Raw genomic sequence first — 25,894 nt, 5'->3', positions numbered from 1 at the left:
GAATGGCTTCAAAGACAAAATCAAGGTTCTGGAGTGGTCTAGTCAAAGTCCGGACTTAGATCTTAATGAGACGCTGTGGCATGACCTTAAACATGCTGGAAAACTCTCCAGTGGGGCTAAACTAAAACCATTCTGCAAACAAGAGTGGGACAACATTCCTCCTCAGTGATGTGAAAGACTCACTGCCAGTTATCGCAAGAAAAACTGCATTTTTTATTAACTCAGGTTATCTTTATCTGATCTAATATTAAAATTGGTTTGATGATGTGGAACATTTAAGCTTGCTAACCATGCAGAAAAATAAGAAATAAGGGGGAGAATACTTTTTAACAGGACTGTAAAGTCTGCTGTCCCAGTACAGAATGCTCGTGTTCACTGGGTCAGCCTGTTTATAAAGTATGTATGTTCATTTTGGATGTTTTTCTACAGTTAGGTGTGAGAAGTTTCCTCCCATGGTGCATTGCAAACTTCCGGAACCTTTCCTCTCAGCATTGGACCTTAAATCAAGGATGCAAATGTACTTGTAAGATTATTTATCTTGTCATAAATACTAATCATGACTCAAACTTTCATGCCAAATTTGATCTTTGCTTACTGCTCGCTCTCCACATGACTGTAAGAGTCTTAATGAAAAATGTTTAGAGCATGTTTCTTTAAGAGCTTTAAAATCTCCTGCACTGGTTCGTTTAACCTCTCTGTATCTTTAACAGAATGAAATCCTTGAAAATACAAAAAGAAAAAGGGCTTTTGGGATGCTCAGGAAAATCTCCATGCTCCATCTCTCTCTCTCTCAGCATCGACTCGACTAGGCTCTCTCCCTCCGACTCGCTGCCTCCTGATTTTGCAGCGGCTCCTCGTTTCCTCTAGAAGTTAAATATGATTCATTGTTCAAAGGGACGACTGGAGCACAAAGGAGCCGCGGCAGAGAGAGACAAAAAGACGACGTCCATAATGTTCTGCTGTAAAGACTCAGACGGATCAATGAGACAATAATGACTCTGTTTGTGAGAACAAGACGAGCGCTGTAACGGTGAGAGGTGGTGGGATTTATCCACTAATCATCTTTACACACAAAAAATACACCATCTATGCGTCTGCATGCACACAAACATACCCATACAATGACTGATAACGTGTGTGTGTTTCCTCATAGATAAAGCATGTTCAAGTGATGCATGTTTCCTAAAATCTCAGTAAATACATGCTGTATTATCTTGTTAGATCTGAGAAATTCAATGTTTCAGAAAGTCACTTTAATCCACCATAAATGGGGATGGCTTTAAAAAGAATAAGAGGAGAACTAAAGAATAAATGTATAGATATGCAAAAGCAAACACTGTCTTCCTTAAATCTACAGTCAAATAAATGTTTGTAAGATGTGATGCACATTTATGGTTGAAGCATTTATCAGTTATATTTCTACTTCTTTTTCTTAACCGTATTAAATGTTTTTAATGTTTCTAATCCACTTTTACCACTTCCAACTTTTTTTTTTAAATCTCTCCAAGTGGTTTTATTTTTAGGGATGCATGTTATTATCAGCATCAGCAAAAAGGAAAATTTTTGAACAATTACAACCAATATTTCAGCTGTAGATATTTCTCATCTCGGCTGAATATCGTCCTATATGGAGTGTGACTATCAGCCAATACTAGCTGTAAATATAGACCTCTATGTGCTGCTGAACATCGGCCTATATTAGTTGAATATATTGGCCTATATCGGCTCTTGTATTGATCTATATTGGCAGTAAATATTGACCTATATTAACAGTAAATATCAGTCTATATTGGCTGTATATATCTGCCTTTATTGGATGTAAATATTGACCTATATTACTGGTAAATATCATTTGATATTGGCTTTAAATAACAGTGGATATTGGCTGTAAGGATCAGTCTATATTGGCTTTAAATATTGGCCTTTATTGGCTCTAAATATTGACCTATATTTAAAGTAATTATCGGTCTATATTGACGGTAAATATTGACCCATATTAACAGTAAATATCAGTCTATATCAGCTGTAAATATTCAGCTATATTAACAGTGAATATCTGTCTATATCGGCGGTAAATATGACCTATATTTACAGTAGATATCCGTCTACACTGGCTGTTTCCATCAGTCTATATTGGCTGTAAATGTTGGCCTTTACTGGCTGTTAATATTAACTTATATTAACAATAAATATCTTTCAATATTGGCTTTGAATAATGGTGGATATTGGCTGTATCCATCAGTCTATATTGGATGTAAATATCGTCCTTCATCGGCTGTAAATATCGGTCATAATTGGCTTTAAATATTTGTCAATATTGGTTTTAAATATTGACCTATATTGGCCTTAAATATTGTCCTTTATCGGCTGTAAATATCGGTTTAAATTAGCTCTAAATATTTTTCTGTATTAGCAGAACCAACAGACCAGCAGACAGCTGCCCATCTCGGCTGCTTCCTTGTTGCTGCTGAACTGAGGACTCATTCTTAAGGTCCCTCCATTTGGTGCATTTATTCAAAAATCACCATTTTGGTTTCATGGATTGATTTCACACCATGAGGGGGAAAAGCTGTTCAAAGTTTTCTTCCTGTTTCACACTGACACTTTTTCATCCGAAGTCTTTATTTAATTTGTGTTTATTTTGTGTTTTCTGTAAAACCAGGACATTTTTTGTGTTCAGAACATTTATGCATAATACTATGAAGCTTCTTTAAAAAAATTTACCAGTGGTTCCCAAACTTTTTCCACCAGGGCCCACTCTGGCATCCCTGGATATGTAGAAAACGCTCTCTCACAGGTAGGATGCATACTGATCTTTGCAGATGTGAAACGAGGGCGAGGCATGACGTATATTTTCATATTCTCTTGTTTCAGTTGTGATGTCTGGAGCACGTTCTCCGTTAATTCTACAATTACCTGGAAGCACTCTAACAACATACTTAGCTGGTGCATTCATTTCATTTAGCTCCTGTCAGACGCCCCTGTCATAACTTTGGGGGCCCGTTATCAGCCTTGGGCCCGCTCTGGGGTTCTGACAATGATCGAAAATTAAATACACAGAATCTGGTCTCAATGGGACCCAAAGTCTTCTTGTTCCAAAGGTAAAAACATGTTACAGAAATGTGATAAATGTGCACATCATTAGAGCTTTGCTGCTGCATGATTTTGTATATTTTTGTGCATTATTGGGTTATTTGTTGAGCTTTTTTATTTAAAGGCCAGTTTAGAAACAGCTAAAGAGGCTTTCAATGCTGCAGTGGTTTTCCTGCTTCTAACTCAACATTACTGAATTAAAAATTGAATTAAATTAAAGTTGAGAGGGCCCAAGCTGCCTTATGAAGCTTGCTGGAAGAAAATATTTTGCCGGTTTTGCAGAGAGTGTTAAAATGGTTGCTTTTACTAAAAACTTTAAGCTCAGAGGGAAGAATCTTTAGATAAATTTGAAAATCTTTGGTATTTTGGTGTAGCATCACTTCTTCTTCGTGCAATCTTTGTTGAATTTTCGCTGCTTGTTTGTAAAATGTGTATTAGGTATTATGTATCATGTTTTCTGTATAGTTTTGTCTTCTATTGCTGAGCTTGTTCAGTAATATTTCTTAGTATTTGTTGTTGAGTTTTTGAAGCCCTTTTAGGGATGTACATTAAAATAAGTTCACCTGTAAATGCTGTAACAGTTTTCTTTCTGCGTACTCATCCCTGTAGAGAAATAATAAGAATTAAATGCAATAGAAATCAAATCTGGAGCTGTTTGGAAAAAGAAAAGTTGCAGGTTTTGCAGAAAGCATGCTCTCAAGCATGGCGCCTTTTGAGTAAAAATAAAATACTTAATTCTACAAATATGTAGCATCAACTTTTTTGATAAAACTGAACACCCTTAATGTTATACTGCAGCATCACTCATCCTTTTTGTGCAATCTCGCGTGATGTTTTTAGTAAAATGTTTCTGCATTGTTCTGTCTTATTTGTTGAGCTTGTTTGGAAATCATTCTTCTTCATTTCTAAGATTCTATGTATTTCAAAAGCCGACAGGGACAGTCACTGCCAGTTACTCAGGCTTTCAATGCTGCAATGGTTTTCTTGCTTCATTCATGTCACTATAAAATCAAAAATGAAATAGAATAAAGAGCAGGAGTGTCTGATCTGTGTTGGAAAAAGTTTCCAAGTTGTAGAGAGGATGTTTTTTGTGTTATAAACATGTAAACTCTTTCTTTTTGTGCACTCTTTTTTGTTTTTTTTGGTGCATAATTTGATGCTGCATGTTTTCTGCATTGCATTGTCTTATTTGTTGAGCTTGTTCGGTATTGATTCTTCTTTATTTGTTAAGTTTTATGCATTTCAAAAGCCCATCCAGGGATGGGTGCTGCCAATGAGATCAGGCTTCAAATGTTGCAAGAATCTTTGGTATCACTCATCCCTTTTCTTGCAATCTTTGTTGAATTTTTGTGGGTTTAGGAGGAGGCTTTACTTGCTTCATACTTTCCCCGTGCAAATAAACAAATAAAATCAAAAGATAAATACACTCAGGAGCTTCTGAGCTTTCTGGAAAAAGAAACATTTGCAGGTTTTGCAGACAGCGTGCTTTCTGTGCAACCGTCCAGCTCCTTTCATTCATCTCTTTCACTCGCCGTGTATTTCTGTCTCCTCACATTCTCCTGTTTGGTCTGTCACTACAATAAAAAAAACAAAAAGAGAGTGTGAGAGAGTGCTGGCGTCCGGCCGCTGGTGAGAGCGGTTTGTTTGTGGCAGCGAGCCAGAGAGTGGCGCTCGGAGGGAACGTGCAAGAAGCGTATCACGCTCACAAAGAAGCAGAGAGAGAGAGGAAGAGGAGGAAGAAACACTTGTGTTTCCTCCTCCTCCTCCCCGGTAAATATCCAGCGGCTGCTGCTTCTTTTTTTTCATCTTAATGAATTTCTTGCATTCCCGCTCCGCTCGCCGCTGCAGCGTGGTGGAGGATGCAAACTGAAGACGCCGTCTGCCAAAGCTACTGATGTGTCAGGAGAGAGAGGACAAAATGGAGTGATGAAAAGCCGCAGAAAAAGACGGCGAGCGGGGGTTTGTTTCTAAACTTGTCTTGTGCAGAAGTCATCTCTGGTGTTTTCACTTTTCTTCACCGAGAGAGAGAAAGACTTTTCCTCCATTTTCCTCCTCTGCACCTTTAATTAACTGACACAAAAATAAGAATAAAAATATATATGAGTGTGTATCCTAACCGAGCTTTTCCAAGGGGCTACAATCCCCCCACGCACATTTTCCCTTTCAGCATCTTTCCTGCAAAAAGGATAAATTATTTAAAATAACACGACCTTTTATCTCACACCCTTTGAAGGCAGCAAATTAAAAATGTAAATTGGCAGCTAATTAATATGCAAATGTATTCGTTTGGCTGTTAACAATTAGCAATTAAAGCTGCAGTGTCTAGAAAGAGCGTCGACAAAATTAGTAACTTCATTTATCATTTAAAAAAAGAGAGATCTAAAAACACATGAAATCATCATCGACGCTTGCTGCCTGTCTGCGTCGCCGCATTTTTCTCTGTCTGAAATTGGAGAGACGAGCGTTTACGGGCGCCATTCATGCCGCTTTGTGTTAAATATACCGTCCTCTTAAATGGTGGGTGTCACAAATAATGTCCACAGACGAGGCCTGAGGGCGAGAGAGAGAGAGAGAGAGTGCTGCAGCTTCAGATTTATTTCTGCAAGTTTCTTACAACACAATCCAATGTGAGCTCAAATCAGACTGAGTTCATCTGTCAGCAAAATGAAACAGAATTATTACAACAAATTATGGAAATATTTGATCTAAAAGAGAGAAACTGATTGGAATCAGAGCAATGGAGGTATTACTGTGAGGGATTCTGGATGTTCTGATTTATCAGCATTGTTATTGTTATTATTATTGGCTCATTTGGTTTCCTCTGATCAATGTTTTTTTTTTAGGATTTTACACTAAATCAACCTGGGGTCAGAGACCCCCCTTGGGTGCCACAGATCTCAGGGGGGCATGAGACTTTTTCTACCCCTGGTAAAAATCAGATTTGAAGATACGAATAAACTTTACATAGACCTCATGGTTAAGAACAACAAGTGTAAACCCATTTTTACAGGGTTCATCAATAAAACGAGTTAAAATCATGCTGATTTGTCACTTTCTTACATACAGGTCAGGGGGCTTCTAAGTAAAATGAATTAGGAACTACTGGACTAACCGATTAGGAAAATGAAACACTAATAACAGAAATAAGAGAGAAAATGCTGTAAAAAAAAAAAAAAGCAGAGGAAAAGGAAGAAAAAGCTGAAATAAATTCATTAGGCCTCATTCGCAAACACTTCTTCAGAGGTAGTTTGTCCTTAAACCTTCTAAGACAGGTTTTAAGTTTCTGACATTCAAAGTTCTCATTTCCCTGATTAGCTGAGACCAAAATCTAAAACCACTCCAGAGTACATTCATGAACATCTGAGAGCTGATACGACAGAATAAAATGTTTACTTAGCTTTCATCAGCACTCAAATGTGCTAGATTAAGAATGACAAAATAGCATAGCAAATTTTTCTACTTTAGTTAAAATCAATTTAACACTTCTGTAAAATCAAATAATACGCACAAATGCATGACTTAAATAAGGTCAAGTATTTATACAAACATGCAGAGTTTGACCTTAAACGAGACGTGTAAATTTAGCATGTAAGGATTTTTTTCATTAAGCACTTAATAAACAATACAACCCAATCTTTACAGACATGCATTAAAATCATTATTTAACATATTTAATCAGATCACACTCACTTAAGAAAAGACCCCCATGCTGATTTTACTATTTTAATTCATCATTAACTCATCCTTCTCTTACTACAGCATGTCTGAATGAGTGAAGTCATCTGATTTGCTTGTTTGAAGCGTGTCTTTAATCCACTCCTGACCCTGCATCTATCCTAAATCCTTCATTTGGGGTTTGAATTGGAGCCCTACATCCACTTTAGTCATCCAAGTATTCCTCAGTCTTGTAGTCCAGTGGTTGATTGTTTTAATTTTAATCTGGAAGTTACTAATATTTTACCACCAGTCATGCCCATGCAGTCTAATGCTCTGAAATCTCAACCAACCAAAACACAACCAAAAATCCATGAGCGACAAACAAACCAACCAGAAAAGTCAACCACCTTACCAAAAAACCACCTACCAAAATCAATTAACTCAGTGGTTTTCAAACCTTTTTTGCTCAAGGCACACCAAAAATCAAGTTGACATCTCAAGGCACACCATATTCATGTCCTTGCAAAATAGCCTCTTTAGCATGTGTAGCAACATGTCCCAACTGCATGCAATGTGAGCGAGCGCCAGCTCCAACATCAGTTTGGTTACAGAGTTTCCTTTTGTAGCATCCTGACACCCCGCAAGTGATGCACTGCAGCTCCCCAGGTTTATCCCCAGTCACCCTGTTCCTATTTTCTTAAGATGGACAAGTAACAAGGGAAGAGGTTGCACAGAGGATGACAAGGAACCAGGAGTGTCCTACCGGAGGATATTCTTAATTTTCTTCCACTTTTCTCCCTAAACTTGATAGCTTGTTTTACAAAGTGGAGTGTAATGCATGGATACTCTTCATAACCACTCATGAAATGTTAAGCTCTGACTTGTACTAACATGGAGACAAAACTATGTGGCTCACAGCCGTTAGAGGCACCACACCTCAGATTACATTTGCATATTTAACAGATAACAGATGGACAGTGAGCATGCAATGCTGCATGATGCAATGCAATGTGTAACGCTTGCATGCATTAAGGACATTGGTTATAGTGTCTTAAGTTTTGCACATTTGTAGTACTAATGTAAAGTCAGACAAATTCTCAAGGCACACCTAGACTTGTGGCAAAGCACACCAGTGTGCCTCGGCACACCATTTGAGAACCACTGAATTAACCAACTAACCGAAAACCAATCGGCTAATCAACCAACCAGCATAAAATCAATTACCCAACCATGTCAATAAACCAAATGTCAACCAGCCATCCAACCAAAATCAGTCTGCCAAAAATTAACCAATCTGTCAACCAACCAGCAAAAAAACAACCAATCAACCAATAAACAGACCACAAACCAATCGACCAATCAGCCATCCAAACAAAAATCAATCAACCAATCAGCCATCCAACAAAAAAACCAATCAACCATTCAGCCATCCAACCAAAAATCAGTCGACCAATCAGCCATCCAAACAAAAATCAACTGACCAATCAGCCATCCAACAAAAAAACCAATCAACCAATCAGCCATCCAACCAAAACACAATCAACCAATCAGCCATCCAAACAAAAATCAACTGACCATTCAGCCATCCAACCAAAAATCAGTCGACCAATCAGCCATCCAAACAAAAATCAACTGACCATTCAGCCATCCAACCAAAACACAATCGACCAATCAGCCATCCAAACAAAAATCAACTGACCATTCAGCCATCCACCAAAAATCAATCAACCATTCAGCCATCCAACCAAAAATCGGTCGACCAATCAGCCATCCAACCAAAATCCAATCAACCAATCAGCCATCCAACAAAAAACAATCAACCACTCAGTCATCCAGTCAAAAATCAATCGACCAATCTACCATCCAACCAAAAATCGGTCGATCATTCAGCCATCAAACCAAAAATTGATTGACCAATCAGCCATCCAACCAAAAAAACAACCAACAAAAATTTATCCAGCCAATGAACTCCAACCACCGACAACCAAACGAGTTATCAACCTTTTATCCAAATACCAACAAACCCTCCATTAAACTAAGGTTTATTTAGAAAACAGGAAATGTTGAATGTATTAATTCAGAGACTCAGCCCTCCTACGTCTTTCTGCTGCTCCTCTTCTCTGTTCCTCTTAAATCCAAACCGACTAACAACCAGTCAGAAAAGCATGTGACACTGTGTTTAGTGACATTTACCTGGTGTACCTGGAGCATGTGTTTGTGTGTGTGCTGGGGTGTGTGAGTGTGTGTGATAACAACAACCGGCATGCATTTAATTCTAGAAAAGGCGTGATAGTGTGTGCTGCAGACTTCTACAATGCTACATTAATGCTAATCAAAGGAGCTGAGAAAGCAGCGGTGGTCTGCAGAAACAGATTTCCTCTCTTGTCTTTGCTCCCCCTCCTCCCCTGCCCTCCCCCTCGCAGAGGTTTATCCGGTAAAATAACACGAGTGGGAGTTGAATGTGACCCTCTGAATGAGAGGAACAGAGCCGTATTGTGGAGCAGCAGCGGGATAATAAATAATGAAAGTGAAGTTTGTGTAATTGATTTCTCTTCAGTCCACTCAGCTGAATAATCTGCACAGAGACGAACGCTAAGCTCTTCATTAGAAGATTTGCCAACATGCAACTCATTCTCAGATTATTCTGCAAACATCACGCCGAGAATACAAAGAAGACAAAAACATACAAAGACGAGGAGTCAGTGACACTTTGTGTTTGACTCATAATCCTTTTGTGTTTGCAGGGCTGGAAAATAAAATAACAGCAGCGTTTTGCTCTCAGTTTACTGAAATGAATCCATCAATAAATGACCTCAACAAGGCCCCATGTTCATGAAAATCAACTGCAAAGTTCCAAAAAAGTTCCACATTCAAAAAACAGCATTTTGATAACAACCACAGTTCAACTGGATGTGAAATCGTATTTCCCCTCTTGTTAAATCAACTATTAGCTGTGATTAACCACATATTTTTAAGAAGGTGTCTTCAGTTCTCTAGCCACACCCAGTCCTGATCACTGCCAGACCGGCTGAATCAAGAAATCCCTTAAACAGATCCTGTTTGACGAAGTGAAAATGGCTTAAAGATCTCCAAACATCACATCATGCTGCAATATATAGCAGAAATTCAAGAGCAGATGACAGACAAAGTCATTCATCAGTCTGGAGACTGTGACAAAGACATTTCCAAGGCTTTGGGACTCAGACAACAATGTTAAGAGCCATTATCCACAAATGGAGAAAACTTAGAGCAGTGGTGAACCTTCCCAGGAGTGGCCGGCCGACCAAAAAGACTCCAAGAGCGCTTCGACGACTCATCCAGGAGGTCCTAGAACAGGGGTATCCAAACTATGGCCTGGGCCAAATGCGGCCCACAGCCCATTTTTGATTGGCTCGCAGCAAATTCCAGAGATAAAATGGATTATGGCCCACATAAAGCTTAACATGATCATGTTTCCAGGCAACCAGAGCAGTTGGCAGCAAAAAAGATGCTTCAGTTGGCTGGCTCTTAAGTTATATCGTGGACTTGTAGTGTTTTTCACAATTAAGTTGACAACACAGGTAGAACACTGTGAAAACAAATATGGGTGGTCCAGAACACCTCTGAGAAAGAATGGGAAATGTCCATCAAGAAAAACCCAGAAAAGGTGAAAAGAAGACCTCAGTCTCAACTACAACTCCGGCTAGCTTAAAAGCTAACAACAACTGCCAGTAACTGCCAGTAACGGAACACTGCCTGATCAACAGGAGACTACTGAATGCTACCTACTGAGGAAGCATGGGGCGGCGCGCCATCACTAGCAGCAAAACAAAGCCCTACACTTACACCAGAACTGACAGCGTGCCCACAGAGTTAGCATCTTTCCTAATGGAGATTATCTGGAGAATGGGGCGCTCGGAGACTGACAGGAGAAGGACGCGGAGGCAGCACAACACCTACAGCCAGAGGGGAAGAGGCAGCGAAGGCGTTGTGCGAGAAGGCGAAAGCGGGGCAAACAAGCTGGGCTGCAGGCTAGGCTAAGAGCAGCCCTACACAAACCTGCCCTACCAAGCATCTTACCACCTACCTACCTACCTACCTACCTACCTATCTATCTATCTATCTATCTATCTATCTATCTATCTATCTATCTATCTATCTATCTATCATCTAGCACAAGGCACTGCTGCCATGTTAAACCTGTAAACAAACATTTTGACAATATATCTTGATAAATAACGTCCTGATGGATTGTCACAGTAAGTAGCAACACCACTAACTTTTCTGGGGCAGAGCCAGTGGAAACCAGAGCTAAATGGTGCCCCCTGAAATCTGATTGGCTCCCCAGAATCCTGAAAATGATTGTCTATTAGCTCTGTCAGTCATTAGCTAGCCGTTTAGGCATACTCAGTCGCTAAGCATGTATTAACTGACATTGGATTAGCATTACCAATGTTAAAATACTCACAGCGATGAAAATGAAAGTGTCCCCACCATCTATATATATATTTCTGTATGTTGCCCACAGTGGAAAGAGTTTGGACGCCCCTGTCCTAGAAGAACCCAGAACAACCTGCAGGCCTTCGTAACTCAGTTAAGGTCAGAGTTCATGACTCAACAATCAGAAAGAGACTGGGTAACAATGGCATCATGGGGGAGTTCAAAGGCCAAAACCACTGCTGACCAAAAAGAACACACAAGCTTTTGTCACATTTACCAAGGCGGTGGTAGTGTGATGGTCTGGACCAGGACCTGGACCACTTGCTGTAATTGATGGAACCATGAATTCTGCTCCACATCTGAATGGCTTAAAAAAGTAATGAAGGTTCTGGAGTGGTCTAGTCAAAGTCTGGACTTAAAACTGACTGAGATTCTGTGGCATGACTGTAAACAGGTCACTCATGCTCAAAAACTCTAATGTGGCTCAACCAAAAAAAATCTGCATAGAAGAGTGGAACAACATTCCTCCACAGTTATAAAAAGACAATGAGGTGGGGTTTTACTGAATACGGCTGAAATGACCCACATACTCTGCTCCACCAGACCTCAAAGGCCACCTCGCTTCTACCACATCTAACAGTTGGAGATCCCGCCTGAATCTCCACAAAGTTTCTAATCGAACAGCAGGAGCAGAAACTCGCCGTGCCTGTTCTGCTCAGTGATCTCTGAGACTCTGAGCTTGGCGGCCTCAGACCCCGCTGGCTCTGTCGTGTTATTGTTTACCACTCCTATGAAGATGTCACCAACAGCAACACTGTTTTATCCACTTACTACATTTCAAAGGAGTGCAGTGGGCCTGAGGGTGCAATAAAAAAAAGCTTTAAATAGTCTTCATCTCTGCTCCTCGGGGGAATCGCCCCGCGCATGAACAGACCTAATTTAATAAATTTGCTCTTTAGGCGTTCGTCTCCTCGTTTTGCATCGTCTTATTACTGATTCATTCACACATAGCAGCCCTTTTGGTCTAAATATTGCCCCTCTTAGCTAATGCTTAACCATACATATTTTAGTGTTCAGGAGGACCACCTACATTCGCCTGCACTGTAACTGCCTTCATTAGCACCTCGGAGATAATACAGCGGCTGTATGCTTAATGTAAGCACTGCTAACACTCTAATTTTCCACAAATAATTCCCCTTGATCTCCTCTCTCATTTATGCAGCGGGGGGAGAGCAGCGTGCTCTAACATGGCTGGCCCAAGAAAAGTAAGTATGTACATTAAATGAATTATAAATGGCACGCTGCATGCTTCAAGAGGAGCAGGGAGAGTCAGTGAGTTTGGTTTTTTACAGAAGGAGTGTGTGGATTTAATGCTTCCAGAGGAGAGTGTTTGCACGTTTGCATATGATTATAGCTGCAAACATGGTGATATGTCCCTTTTTTTTTTTCACTTACCTTATTTTAGGAGAGGATAAATGATCAAAATGTTAAAATCAGCATGCATGTATGACTCAGGGACGTTTTACATTAGGAACTATTGCTTTTAGTGCAGTGTTACTCAACCCTGCTCAACCAAAGAGCCAGATTGTTGAAAAATACATTTGCAAGAGCCACAGTCTAAGAGGTGAAAAGTGGCAGTTAAAATAAGTTAAAGGTGGCAAAAATGGGCTCAAAGCAGCAAACACTGGGAGAAAAGTAGCAAAAATGGGTGAGAAGTGACCAAATAACAAGATAAAGTGGCAAAAGCGTTGCAAAAAATGAGTGACAAGTGACCAAAATGGGCAAACATCAGTAAAAAGTTGAGAAAAATGGGCTGTAAGTCGCATTTAATAGCAAACGGCAGCTAAGTGACAAGAAAAGTGACAAAAAGAAGTGGCCAAAATGGGCTTACAGCAGCAAACATTGGGATGAAAGTGGCAAAAATGGTCCCAAAAGTGGCAAAATCATTGCAAATAATGAGTGAAAAGTGACTAAAATGGGCAAAAATCAGAAAAAAAGGTGCTAAAAATGGGTAAAAAAAAGTGGCATTTAATTGCAAAAGGCAGCTTAAATGGGCAAGAAGTGTCAAAAAGGGGCAAAAAAATTGCAAAAAGCAGGATAAAAGTGTCAAAAAGGGGAGAAAATTGACAAAAGGAAGTGGCTAAAATGGGCTTAAAGCAGCAAACACTGGGAGGAAAGTTGCAAAAATGGGTGAAAAGTGGCAAAAATGTGTAGAAAAATGAGTGAAAAATTGCTAAAATGTGCAAAAATCAGAATAATGGTGGGAAAAATGGGCAAAAAGCATGAAGGAGTGGCAAAATGGGAAGTTAGTGGCATTTAATTGCAAAAGGCAGCTTAAATGGGTGAAAAGTGGCAAAAAAGGCAAAAAAAGGGGCAAAATATTGCAAAAAGCTGGATAAAAGTATCAAAAATGGGCCAAAAGCAATAACGATGGAATTAAAGTAGCAAAAAACATGCAAATAAGGGCAATGGAAATATGCAGACAAAAACAGAGGTTGACAATTCAAGCCTTCTGTGAAAGTGTGGGAAACAAACTGATTAATGTGACTTGCAATGGATAATTTGCAAGTAACATTTTTTTAAAGTAAAACTTTCCTTTTTAAGGTTTTCTGGGGGGATAATATTTGAAATTAAGACATAAAAGAGCCACAAATCATCACAAAAGAGCCACACATTAAGTATCACTGTTTCTGGTCAGGACAGAGAAAAAAGAAGAGATGAACAGAGCGGCCGCTGCTCTCTGTGTTTGTCCTGACACATAAAGTTTTCTTTGTGTTGTTCAAATCTTGCTGTTTCCATCTGACGTGCTCTGACAGTGTCAGCTGTGACTTGTATGGGGTTATATTGTTGCTATTGATCCTTTCTGCCGCGCTGTAATATCGCTACATGTTCAGTTATTTCATGAGCAGAGTTGCTGATGTTGCATAAAACCAAACGCAGTTACACACTTCTTTAAAAGCAATATTTCTCCCTGCAGCTCTCATCATGTTGGAGGTTAGATCCTACAGAATGAGCAAAACTCTCGTGGTCAGGAGAACACAGCCTTCACCGTTGTGCAGGATCATAAAAATATATTTTTAAATAAATATTTTGTTAGTTTTCTCTAATTTCATCCTGTTTTACGTCTCATCTAGGATGACATAAAATGCTCAAGTAAAAATGCCTCCCATTACACCGCATTCCAAATTATTACAAAAATGATATTTTTCTGATTTTCTAAATAGTTGATGCAAATGACAGTCAGTGTAATTTTCAAGTCATCAACCGTGAGAGAATAATTCAAATTTTATTGAACAAACTGATGAAACAAAACAAAATGATTTTTTTTTTCAAAATATGAAAACTTCAAAATGTCCTGTTCCACATTATTAAGCACAACATAGTTTTAAAACATTTTATAGGTCGTAAAGACCTGAAAATGGTCATTTGTTGAATTTGCAGCATTAGGAGGTCATATTTACTGAAATCAAAGCTATTTCAATCAAAAACATCTCAACAGGCCAAGCTCCATGTTAACATAGGAGCCCTTCTTTAATATCACCTTCACTATTCTTGCATCCATTGAACTTGTGAGTTTTTGGAGAGTTTCTGCTTGAATTTCTTTGCAGGATGTCAGAATATCCTCCCAGAGCTGCTGTCTTGATGTGAACTGCCTCCCACCCTCATATATCTTTAGCTTGAGGATGCTCCAAAGGTTCTCAACAGGGTTAAAGGTCAGGGGAGGATGGGGGCCACACCATGAGTTTCTCTCCTTTTATGCCCATAGCAGCCAATGACACAGAGGGATTCTTTGCAGCATGAGATGGAGCATTGTCATGCATGAAGATCATTTTGCTACAGAAGGCACGGTTCTTCTTTTTGTACCACGGTAGAAAGTGGTCAGTCAGAAACTCTATATGCTTTGCCGAGGTCATTTTCACACCTTCAGGGACCCTAAAGGGGCCTACCAGCTCTATCCTCATGATTCCAGCCCAGAACATGACTCCACCCCCTCCTTGTTGACATCCCGGCCTCATTGGGACATGGTGGCCATCCACCAACCATCCACTACTCCTCCATCTGGACCATCCAGGGTTGTACGGCACTCATCAGTGAACAAGACTGTTTGAAAATGAGTCTTCATGTATTTCTGGGCCCACTGCAACCATTTCTGCCTGGAGCATTGGTTAGGGGGGGCTGAATAGTAGGTTTATACACGACTGCAAGCCTCTGGAGGATCCTACACCTTGAGGTCGGTGGGACTCCAGAGGCAGCAGCAGCTTCAAATACCTGTTTGCTGCTTTGTAATGGCATTTTAGCATCTGCTCTCTTAATCTGATGAATTAGTCTGTCAGAAACCTTCCTCATTATGTCTTTATCTGCAGGAACCCGTCTGTGCTCTGAATCAGACACAAACTTCTTCACAGTACGATGATCATGCTTAAGTTTTCAAGGCATTGCTCTATTTGAGTCTTTTCAGCAGCAGAGATACTTTTTCTTTCCCATATTGCTGAAACCTGTGGCCTGCTTAATAATGTGGAATGTCCTTCTTCAGTAGTTTTCCTTTAATTGGGCTCACCTGGCAGACTAATGATCACAGGTGTCTGAGATTGATCTCAGTGATCCACAGAGCCCTGAGACACAATACCATCCATGAGCTTAACTGAAAAACTAAAAATTGAATGTTTAAGACACTAAAATCCAATTTGCATAATAATTTGGAACACGGTGTAATGCTGATTTCTCCTGGTTCGATGATGATGAAAAAGTTGAGTTGTGTTTAGGGAAGAGAGAACTTTAAGTATTTTTCTGCAAAGCCTGATGGGTAAAAATGTGGAAAACAAGCCCCAATCAACCCCTGTTGATTTCATCCTGACAGAGACTCTGGGGGCCAGATTTCCAAATAAAGAAAAATTAAAACAATATTTTGTTCTGATTTCTCTTGATTTCTTTCTGATTTCTTTTGTGCCACTCCATCAATTTTTGCCACTTTTAAAAAGTTTTTGTAAAAGGGTTGTAAAAAAAAACAGATTTTGCAAAGGACAGATTAAAATAGGCTTATTATCTAAAACTAGAATTAAAGGTTTTCTCATTTTTTCCTTTTTAACAGGCTATTTTTTCAGATTTTTTTGAATAAACATTGTTAACATTGAAAACAAACATGCAGTATCAAATCTAAACACCAAACCAAAGAGGAGAGATTCCTCATTCTGCATCACTCACTCAGCAAAGATTATCTCTGAAGCCCAAAACACTGGCACTGTCCAAAGTGCATCTAAACAATCATCCCCATTATTTTCTATGAAAAACCCACAATGGCGGCTGTCGGACATGCATGACTGTGCTGCACCACAGCACTTTACGGCACGGCAGCAGGCGGAGCTGTTTTGACGTCTGGGCTGCTGTAGTAGCAGCTCTGTTTGATGACACAGACACAGACATTTAGCGCTATCTTTTGTTTGAGACGTAGAATGAGTGGGAGGCCTCGGCTGCTGGTGAAATACCACCGCTCTTATTGTTTATTAACTTAACCTGTGAGGCCAAGAAGCCACCAGCTGGCTCTCCGCTCTGGTACCAGGCCAGGCAGTGACTGATGGGAGTTTGAGCATTGAAGCACTGCTGTCTGTGTGTGCTAGGGGGAACAACAACGTGTCATGTGGCGTAACCCAACGGTGTGTTGTTACCTGTAGCTGCTGCAGGATGCTCCCTTTAGGCTCCACCTGGTGTCTGCTGCAGCTCTGTTCGTACGCTGACTTCACCTCCGCCAAGCTGACACAGCTGTCGCCTAAGACAGAAAAAACTCAACTGTCGTTCTCTGTTTAAACATGCAGTATGTAATTCAACCATCAGGGGGCTCTCTATCAAAACAATATCAAAAGATGATGTGAAGAGTAGAGATGGGACAGCTCCAATCAAATATCAGTATCATGTTTGATATTCATGTATTTTGTCATCAGACATCAGACTCATGGTGCCGATCCACACGACTGATCCAGATTCTGAATTTGCAGTGCATAGCAGCATGGTGATGTCTGATTATCACGGCTGGTTTTAAAGGGAAAGACCAAAAAGTTTCGAAGTCCACTGACATTCATCACAGATCAAATGAAGAAGCCTTTTTAAAGTAATATAATTTTAATTTAGTTAAAAACTGAAGTTATTTCTGTGAACGCTTCATCCACTTTAAGAGTTTACAGTATTCAAACTTCAGCTCACCGTTCCTGTGGTTGTCTCTGTGCTCAGAGAATCCTGATACGATGAGTTCATCTGGAGGAAATGACACATGTTTCTCTGATTTACTCTTCTTCTTCTGCTGCTTCCTGTTTGTCTCTGCTCCTTCATGGCTCTGCTCGTCATCATCGCTGCAGCCCGTCATCCTTCAGCCTCCACCATGGAGCTCGAATTGCAACAGGTAGAACACACCTGTCGAACACACCGCACACCTTTGGGAGCGTCGGAGGAGACAGAAATGTGACAGTAAAGAGAAAAATGTACAAACAGAAACACGGAGAGCCGCTCGGTGCGATCACCTGGACGGACTCTACAGAAACAATATCTTATTCATGAGCAGAGCGGCGAGCTGCAGAGAAACTCAATATGTTTGTATCAGATGACACATTCAAAACAGGCTCTGCACATTTACATATGCAGGCTTCACGAGACATGCAGGAGTATCAGACATGGATAAATACAGGCAGATATTTATTCAACAGGGATTTTGTGCTTTAAAATAGTGGTGCAGGTTATATGGACATGGCCTGAAGATCTTTACTCATCTCTTTCATCAGCTTCAGGAAACTTCTTAGCTCATTTTTTGTTTTAAGGAAGACAATTCCACTCAGTGAAGTTTAAACCATCAACAAACACAAGCAATAAATCATTCTATATTATAACCAACACAATATCAGATTAAACGAGGGCTAAATGTGATGATTTTGACTTGTATTGCAAATCCAATATGAGTTCTGTGACTATTTTATGTCTTCCCATATTCAATAAGAAAAAAGTACAAAAGTGAAGAAAGTAGGAATTTTCGTAGACTATGCTAAAAAAAAGGGCACTTGAATGACTGCATGATATGTAATGCATAACATCTAACATTTGCAATTAAATGCTCATATTCAGGATAGAATTTTTATCTAAACACTGAAATTCTGACAATGGTTTTAATTTGAGATAACCTTGCAAAGCAGATGGATACGCCCGTTTCCACGTTTCTCACTGGTGAATCCATCTCTCAAAGCTCCCATCTGAACCGTTTGGACCCGGTTAGAAAGTGACAGGACCAATCAGCGACGAGGGGCGGTACTTTCAGAGCTGGTGCAGTTATGGAGGAAGAGATTAGCGTGGATGGTGCTAAAGCGCCTGTTTTATCAGAACTTGAGGACATTTCTTTGTTAAAAGAAGAACGAAGAACAGCAGTGAGTTGTTTTCTCGTCAAAAAACACAAAAGTCGAGTACTGACATGTCTATAGTCACCATGTTTCACGTTATTCCTCTGTAGCCGCGCACGCGCAGCTCGATAGCGGCTACATCACGTGTTTTGTTGCTCTTATTGGCCCGTAGAGATGTGACGGACAGAATGTTCATCCAATCACACTCTGAGTTTTTTTCAAAGCCTCTGCCTTTTCTCAAATGTTTCCTGTTGAAGCTTTCCCAGATGGATGTGTGAAAGGAATCCATCTGGCGTGTCAGGTTAAATTTGAGACTTGAAGGAACAGAAATCTCCAGCAACACTTGTAGTTAAAAGAACAACTTTATGAGTTCTAAAAAAAGAGAAGCATTCTGGATTTTTTATCTAAAAAGTTTATTTCCAGGGGGATGAATGAGGATTTTTCTGTCAATGAGTTTTTATAGTTATTTTCCAATTGCTTTTTTTCAGGTTTTAATCTTTAAAAGCTTTTATTTGCCAACTTACATTCTATATTTTCTGGTTTCTGACATACTTTTATCTGTCCCTCTACTGAGGTATTTACTGGTGTTTTTAACTCCTTCATAAAATGCTTTTACCTAATGCTTTTATTTAAAATGTTTTACCTCACCCACAGATGGCACCTTAAAATGACCCCAGAATACTCTCTAACCCCACCTAGTGGTCATTTCCCTGTATTGTGCCAGCACATCTTGCCATGTCTGTGAATTAGACACTCCCTGTGCCTCATTAGCAGTGTCCATTGGTCATAAACCATATGATCAGTCAACTAACCCACTGGTGCTGTTACCCCATTGGCTGATATGTATGTGGCTGTTTTTGATTGGTTTAAATTATGTAATTTAGTACCATTTTGATTTTTTTCACATTTTTTCTGTTTCCACACTACCCTATTTAAATGCTACTTGCAATGTGGTTCTTGATGACCCTGATGAAGCCTACATGCCGAAACGCGTTGGTCTCATAAAGTTGTTCTTTTAACTACAAGTGTTGCTGGAGATTTCTGTTCTCTTCAAGACCCTCCTCATCCTCCATGCACCTTGGGAGTTGGTGAAGTTGTGCCAGATTTACCCACTTCAGATCTACTAAATCTGAGACTTTCCAGATAAAAATGTGAATACAAAGACAACACCAAGAGTAAGATATGACCACACTTCATGTTCAGACAGGTTTAATAAACTGAAAATTGGCACACACCTTAAACTCTGAAGGTAGGTTTCAAAAATGGATGTGGAGAATCTGCTCTACAGCACTACTGCGTCCTCTACTCCAACAGGAAATCTGCCTTTCTGACTAAACTGAGAGGGATCTGGATGCAGCCGAGGATCTCAACTTCTCATCGAAGGTTGGATGAGCGCCGCCATATCTCATCTTCTTCAGAAGTCAATTGAACTGAACGTCTTCTTGGTTGTTTTGTTCGTGCATCGCTGCCATATTGATAGAGGCAGGTCCACCACATAAGGAAATACAAGTAGGCAAGAGTTTTCAGACTAACAAGCACAGCAGTTACATAAAATTCGCTTTAATGAGTCGATTTATGATCGAAACAAAAAGCTCTAACGATCACTTATGGCAATCGTTGTCTTGCATCACTAAATAAAAAAAATAATGTTCATGTTTGATACTCACAGGTATATCTGGATGCGCTGATGCATCACTTCAGTATTCAGTATCATTATTGGCCCTGTATGGCTAACACTGGCCATTAACCCTTTACCTACTGAGCTGGCGCTGGCGCTGGGTTTTATATGTCCGGAGTATTATTACCGTAACTCTGTCAAAGTTTGTCCGATCAGAAAAATTCCAATGGTGTTGGAAAGCTGAGAATTGTGGGCATGTGCACATATATGGTTCATTACGGTACTCGCAACCATATGACGACATTCATAGCAAAACACCAGAAGTATCGCAAGACCGCTACACAGATTCTCAACACTGTAACTCCTCGAAAGTTTGTTCAATTAAAAAAATTCTAACACTGACAGAAAGCTGAGAATCTGTGCTTTCTGGCAATATATGATGTGTGGTATAAACACTGCCTGGCCAAAAAAAAAGTCGCCACCTGGATTTAACTAAGCAAATAGGTACGAGCCTCCTATTGGATAATTACTGCATGGGCGATTATCTTTCAGCTGGTAACAAGTTATTTAACCCCAGCTGATGCCATGAGTAACTTCTCATTTCTTAAACAATGGATTTTTTCTTCCCTAATGGCACGGGCATACTCCAAGATGACAATGCCAGGATTCATCGGGCTCAAACTGTGAACGAGTGGTTCAGGGAGCATGAGACATCATTTTCACACATGGATTGGCCACCACAGAGTCCAGAACTTAACCCCATTGAGAATCTTTGGGATGTGCTGGAGAAGGCTTTGCGCAGTGGTCAGACTCTCCAATCATTAATATCAAAATTAATGCAACACTGGATGGAAATAAATCTTGTGACATTGCAGAAGCTTATCGAAACAATGCCACAGCGAATGCGTGCTGTAATCAACGCTAAAGGCGGTCCAACGAAATATTAGAGTGTGTGACCTTTTTTTGGTAGTGACCTTTTTTTTGGCCAGGCAGTGTATATTACAGTAATGTGGAACAGCACCGTGAAAACGGCAGCTTTGGCAGAAGAGGAGTGAGAAAGGAGAGTGAAGAAAGAGAGTAAAAGGAGAGCAGGCGAGTGTGGTGTTTAGTTTTCTAAAAATAGCGTTAGATAGTGGCATTTGTGCGTGTCTGTCATGTGCAATAACAACTTGAGAATATTGAGAATGCATTTTTCCACCTTTATTTGCACTAATTATGGTGATTGTTCTAAACATGTATACGTTCACATTTCAAATGTCAAATCAAAACTTCATGAGCAGTAACATTTCTTCTCATAAAAGCCATGAAAAACAAATCTGTTTTTGTGTTTTTCTTCTTTTAAACTGCTGGCAATTCCATATAATGTGCAATAATCATTAACCAGAGGTTGAAAAGTCAAGTTCAAGTACTCCTGGGAAAAGGGAGCAAAGCTCTCAGACTTAGGGCATTTCCTGACTATTTTACAGCCAAAATAACAAAATATGTCCAAATCACCATTTTTAGACTTGGTAGATAAAGGGTTAACCACCTCTGATCTGCTTTCATGGTCAAACATGGGGGAAATGTTGGTGTAGAGGGAGCCTTACATCAAAATAAGTGTTCAGAAAACATTAATATCGCTATCAGCATTCAGACAAATTGTTCTTTCAAATTTCAGTATCAGTTAGTAAAGTTCCCAGGTTTTCAAGTGTTTAGCCTGACCTGTTTCTTATATAATGTGGCTATAAACACCTGCTGGCTGATGTGGCTTAAATTTCTAATAGCCACAGCCCTTATTATGCATAACACCTACCCTTCAGACTAAAGAGATGAATACTAACCCCTTTGATAATATGCTTCTAAAAACAGAATCTAGTGGACAGCTCTTTAAACTTCAGCATTTGCTTCATTTTATTAACCAGGTTTTAGCATCGCTGATTCTAAGGTGACTGTTTTAACGTTTCTTTGAGTTATTCAGTCAGACGTGTGTGGCTCTGTTACTGACATAAGTGAATAAATAAATAAACCCTATGCACACCTATTACAGGTAAACATAAGTTGTTGACTGCGCCTTTTACATTTACATCAGGACCTTCTGTGTCATAATCTCAGAGAGCTGATGTCACACGGGGACCTGCTTCCTGAGTATTTTTTAATTAATTTCACTTTATTTGTCCTTTTTAAATCAGCTGATGACACACAAGAGAAAACAACTGCGGCTGTAATCACATCTATCATAAAACTCTTCAAGCATGAAGGACAAGTAAAGAAAGACGGAGAACAAGTCAAGGCAAACTCCTCATGTGCCATGAATTCAGTCATTCCTAGTCATGCAGAGTTACCTTAATGCATGATGATCCAGCATAGAAATAGAAGAATTAACCAAACTTACCTCTGCCCCATGGTGCTAGCTGAAATGATTTGACAGTGAAGGGTCTCAGGTACTTGCAAACCTCTTCAGAAGTTTTTATTTGCGCAGTTATAGCCCACGTCCTTATTTACGGTCATTTCTCCTGGAAGAAAAACATTTCAAGGATCAACGTGGAGCAAAAAAAATGTAATTCTGTAGTTGTGCCTACTCTGTAATAAGAATAATGAACGATTTAGACATTTATTTCACAAAGATACACAAGGAGGACGTCAGCTTCAGCTTCAGTTTGGAGAATAACTGCTCTACTGAAGAAGTTGTTACTGACAACTGAATACATCATATCAAGTACTCTGATGTTGGAAGGAGCACTTTATCACTTTCTGTCCAAAGAAAGGGCACCAATGAGGGCATTTTATCAAGTTTTGGGCACCCTAGAGGGTACTTGGACTGGGTTTTGGGATCCCTCGATAGCACTCTTTCAAGTTTTGGGCACTCTAGAGGGCAATTGATGAGAATTAGGCATTCAAAAAGTCACGTCATACAGTCTTGGGCAACCTAGAGGGCACTTGATCAGATTGTGGGCTCCCTAGATAGCACCGTTTTAAGTTTTGAGCAGCCCAGAGGACAATTTAGTGAGTATAAGGCATCCTAGAAGGAACCATATCAAGTAATGGGCACCCTATATGGCACTCCATCAGGTTTTGGACAACCTAAAGAGCACGAGTTTTTGGCACCCAAGATGTCACCTTATAAACTATTGCGCACCATAGAGAGAATTTTATCAAGATGTGTTGACTGGAAGGCACCTCAGAGCATTGGTTCCCAACCTGCAGTCTGCCCCCCCCCCCACCCCCATTTGCAATGACTAAAACCACGATAAAGCAGTAAAGTAGTTCACACAACAGTCTTTTGATAAGAAAAGTATGCAAATACCTTTTTTCGGGTTTTATCAGTGAAACAGTTAAAATCTGTGTTGATTTTTGGTGGCAGTGTGTCACTTTTTCCTCATATATTGGGTCCTGGGGGGGGCTCTGCTTTTCCTAGATGCATGCGGGGGGACTCCAAGGAAAAATGGTTAGGAAACACTGCCTTAGAGCAGTGGTTCTCAACCTTGGGGTCAGGACCCCCTTTGGGGTTGCGAGACACTGAGATGGGGTCGCCAGAAGCCTTGAAAAATAAAAATATTTTTTATATAACACTATTGCCACTCTACACCAATTTTACAATGTAAACCCTTTTCATCACTTTTTAAAATCAATTTTGCCAAATATTTGCACATTTTTGCCACTTAAAACCCATTTTTGTCCATTTTAAACCCTTTTCATCACTTTTTCCTGCCTGTTTTTGCCACTTTTAAACCAATTTTTGCCACTTTCTGCCTATCATTGCCTTTGTTGACCCATTATTGCCACTATTAGCCCAGTTTTTCACCCCTTTTAGCCAATTTTAACCACAGTTAACCATTTTTGCCTGTTTCTGACAACTTTTCATCCCATTTCACCTAATTTCCACCAAGTTTCTGCACTTTAAAGCCATTTCAGCCACTTTTTAATCCCCCTTTACCACTTTTTCTGCCCATTTTTGCCACCTTAACCCATTTATGTTCTTTAAAAAAACAATTTCAACACCTTTTTACCATCGTTTGCCATTATTAACTAATTTTAGCCATTTTAAACCTATTTAAATTATGTTATTAACATTTTTTTTCATCTTAAAAAGGCTAAATGAACAAATAAAGATATTTGTTTCTTTGATAAAGTGGTTATTATTCAGGTCAAATATAAAATATGGTTTTCACAGCTTAACATCACAATAGATCATGGTTTTGTTGACCCCCATGGGCCTCCAGTTCGACTAGGTCCCAGAAACCTCCCCCTTTATCCCTCCTTATGAGAGGTCTTGTCTGCCCACGACTATTTTTGAATGTTCCTGGTTGTTCAACCATATTCAGGTACAGCAGGGGGTCCCTGGTCTCTGGCACCTTTATTCTGGGGGTCGCTGGCTGAAAAGGTACAGAACCACTGCCTTAGAGGACACTCTATCAGGTTTCTTAGACTGGAAGTGCATCCTATGGACTTTTTTCATTTTATGTCCTCTGAGAGGGCACTCTGCAGGACACTTTACCACAACTGGTCCACTGGAAAAGCTCCTTAGTGGGCCATTTATCAAGTTCTGGACAACCATGAGGTCAGCGTATTGGGATTGTTCTCCAAGAGGTCACCCTACAGGTCAAATTATTGAGTTTTGCTCTCAGTTAAGACACCCTGGTGGGACTTGTATCACTTTTTGTCCACTGAGGGCAACTGAAAGAGCACTTCATCATGTTTAATGTACCACAGAGGCATCTTTTTTTGCAGCTATGTTACCAAATTGGGGTGTTAAGGGCTGATTGTATCCCTCCCCGCTGCCCTCTTTGTGTCCACCAGTGAACCACCACGGTGACTATGAGCATTTCTTTGCTTCATTTGAGTTGAAAACTGTGTTGCTTTGTCATTTTAAGATGGAAAAGCAGATTCTAACACTGGAACATCAACAAATGTTTTCAAAAACGAGCTTCATACAGCCTACTAACATTTCCTTTATAATGATGACATTCTAACAGTTCCTTCATAATAAAAGCATTTTAACACTGTTCCCTGAAATGATGCAGTCCCTTCCAAAAACATCAAGCTAATTCACGAAACCACCTTTACGTGAGCCTGTGACTTATGGCTAAATCATTGATACTCAACCTGTGGCTCTTTAGTGATGATCTGTGGCTCTTTTAAATCTTAATGGAAACATTGTTCCCATTTTTGCGACATCTTTTTGACATTGTTATCCTGCTTTGTGCAATTTTTGCCCCCCCCCCACTTTTCACCCATCTAAGCTATTAAATGCCCCCTATTTCCCATTTTGACACTCTTTGATGCGTTTTGCCTATTTTTCCACCTTTTTGCTGATTTTTGCCAATTTTGGTCACTTTTCACTCATTCTTTGCCACGATTTTGCCACTTTTAGCCCATTTTTGCCACTCCTTTTTGTCACTGTCCAAACATTTTTGACACTTTTATTCTGCTTTGTGCAATTGTTTTCCCTTTGTTGGCTATTTCTGCCACCCGACCCGTAACGGAATAAGAGGTATAGAAAATGGATGGATGGGTTGAGCAACACTGGGCTAAATAACACAAACAAATGTGTTAGAAATGGCTTTTTTAAAGTCCTGCTGTTTTAGTTAGAAAAACGTGTCAATAAAAACGTAACGAAGAGTAAAACTTGACGTGAATGTGGCAGCAGAAACGCCTTTCAACCATAGAAACGGATCATTTCCTACCTGATAATCATCTCAGTTTCCCACCACAGCTCTCTGCAGTCTATTCACGCACGTTTGACTGACGCAGCCTG

At 39.8% G+C, this 25,894-nt stretch overlaps 1 protein-coding gene across 1 annotated transcript in view; it reads right to left on the bottom strand.

Annotated features, from left to right (window-relative positions):
- Positions 1–25,860, bottom strand: part of si:dkey-288a3.2 (protein phosphatase 1 regulatory subunit 37) — a 118,676-nt gene extending 92,816 nt beyond the window's left edge. Inside the window, exons 1-4 of the mRNA XM_041812241.1 lie at positions 25,824–25,860; positions 22,532–22,652; positions 17,365–17,591; positions 16,833–16,933 (exon numbers count right to left, since the gene is read on the bottom strand). Of these exons, the coding sequence (XP_041668175.1) occupies positions 16,833–16,933; positions 17,365–17,524 (261 nt within the window). The 5' untranslated portion in view covers positions 17,525–17,591; positions 22,532–22,652; positions 25,824–25,860. The remainder of the gene's footprint in view (positions 1–16,832; positions 16,934–17,364; positions 17,592–22,531; positions 22,653–25,823) is intronic.
- Positions 25,861–25,894: the final 34 nt, after the last annotated feature.

The sequence above is a fragment of the Cheilinus undulatus genome, linkage group 18, assembly GCF_018320785.1.
Source record: "Cheilinus undulatus linkage group 18, ASM1832078v1, whole genome shotgun sequence".
Taxonomy (NCBI): domain Eukaryota; kingdom Metazoa; phylum Chordata; class Actinopteri; order Labriformes; family Labridae; genus Cheilinus; species Cheilinus undulatus.
Note: the sequence above shows the minus strand (reverse complement) of the source record. Positions and strands in the feature narration are given on the sequence as shown.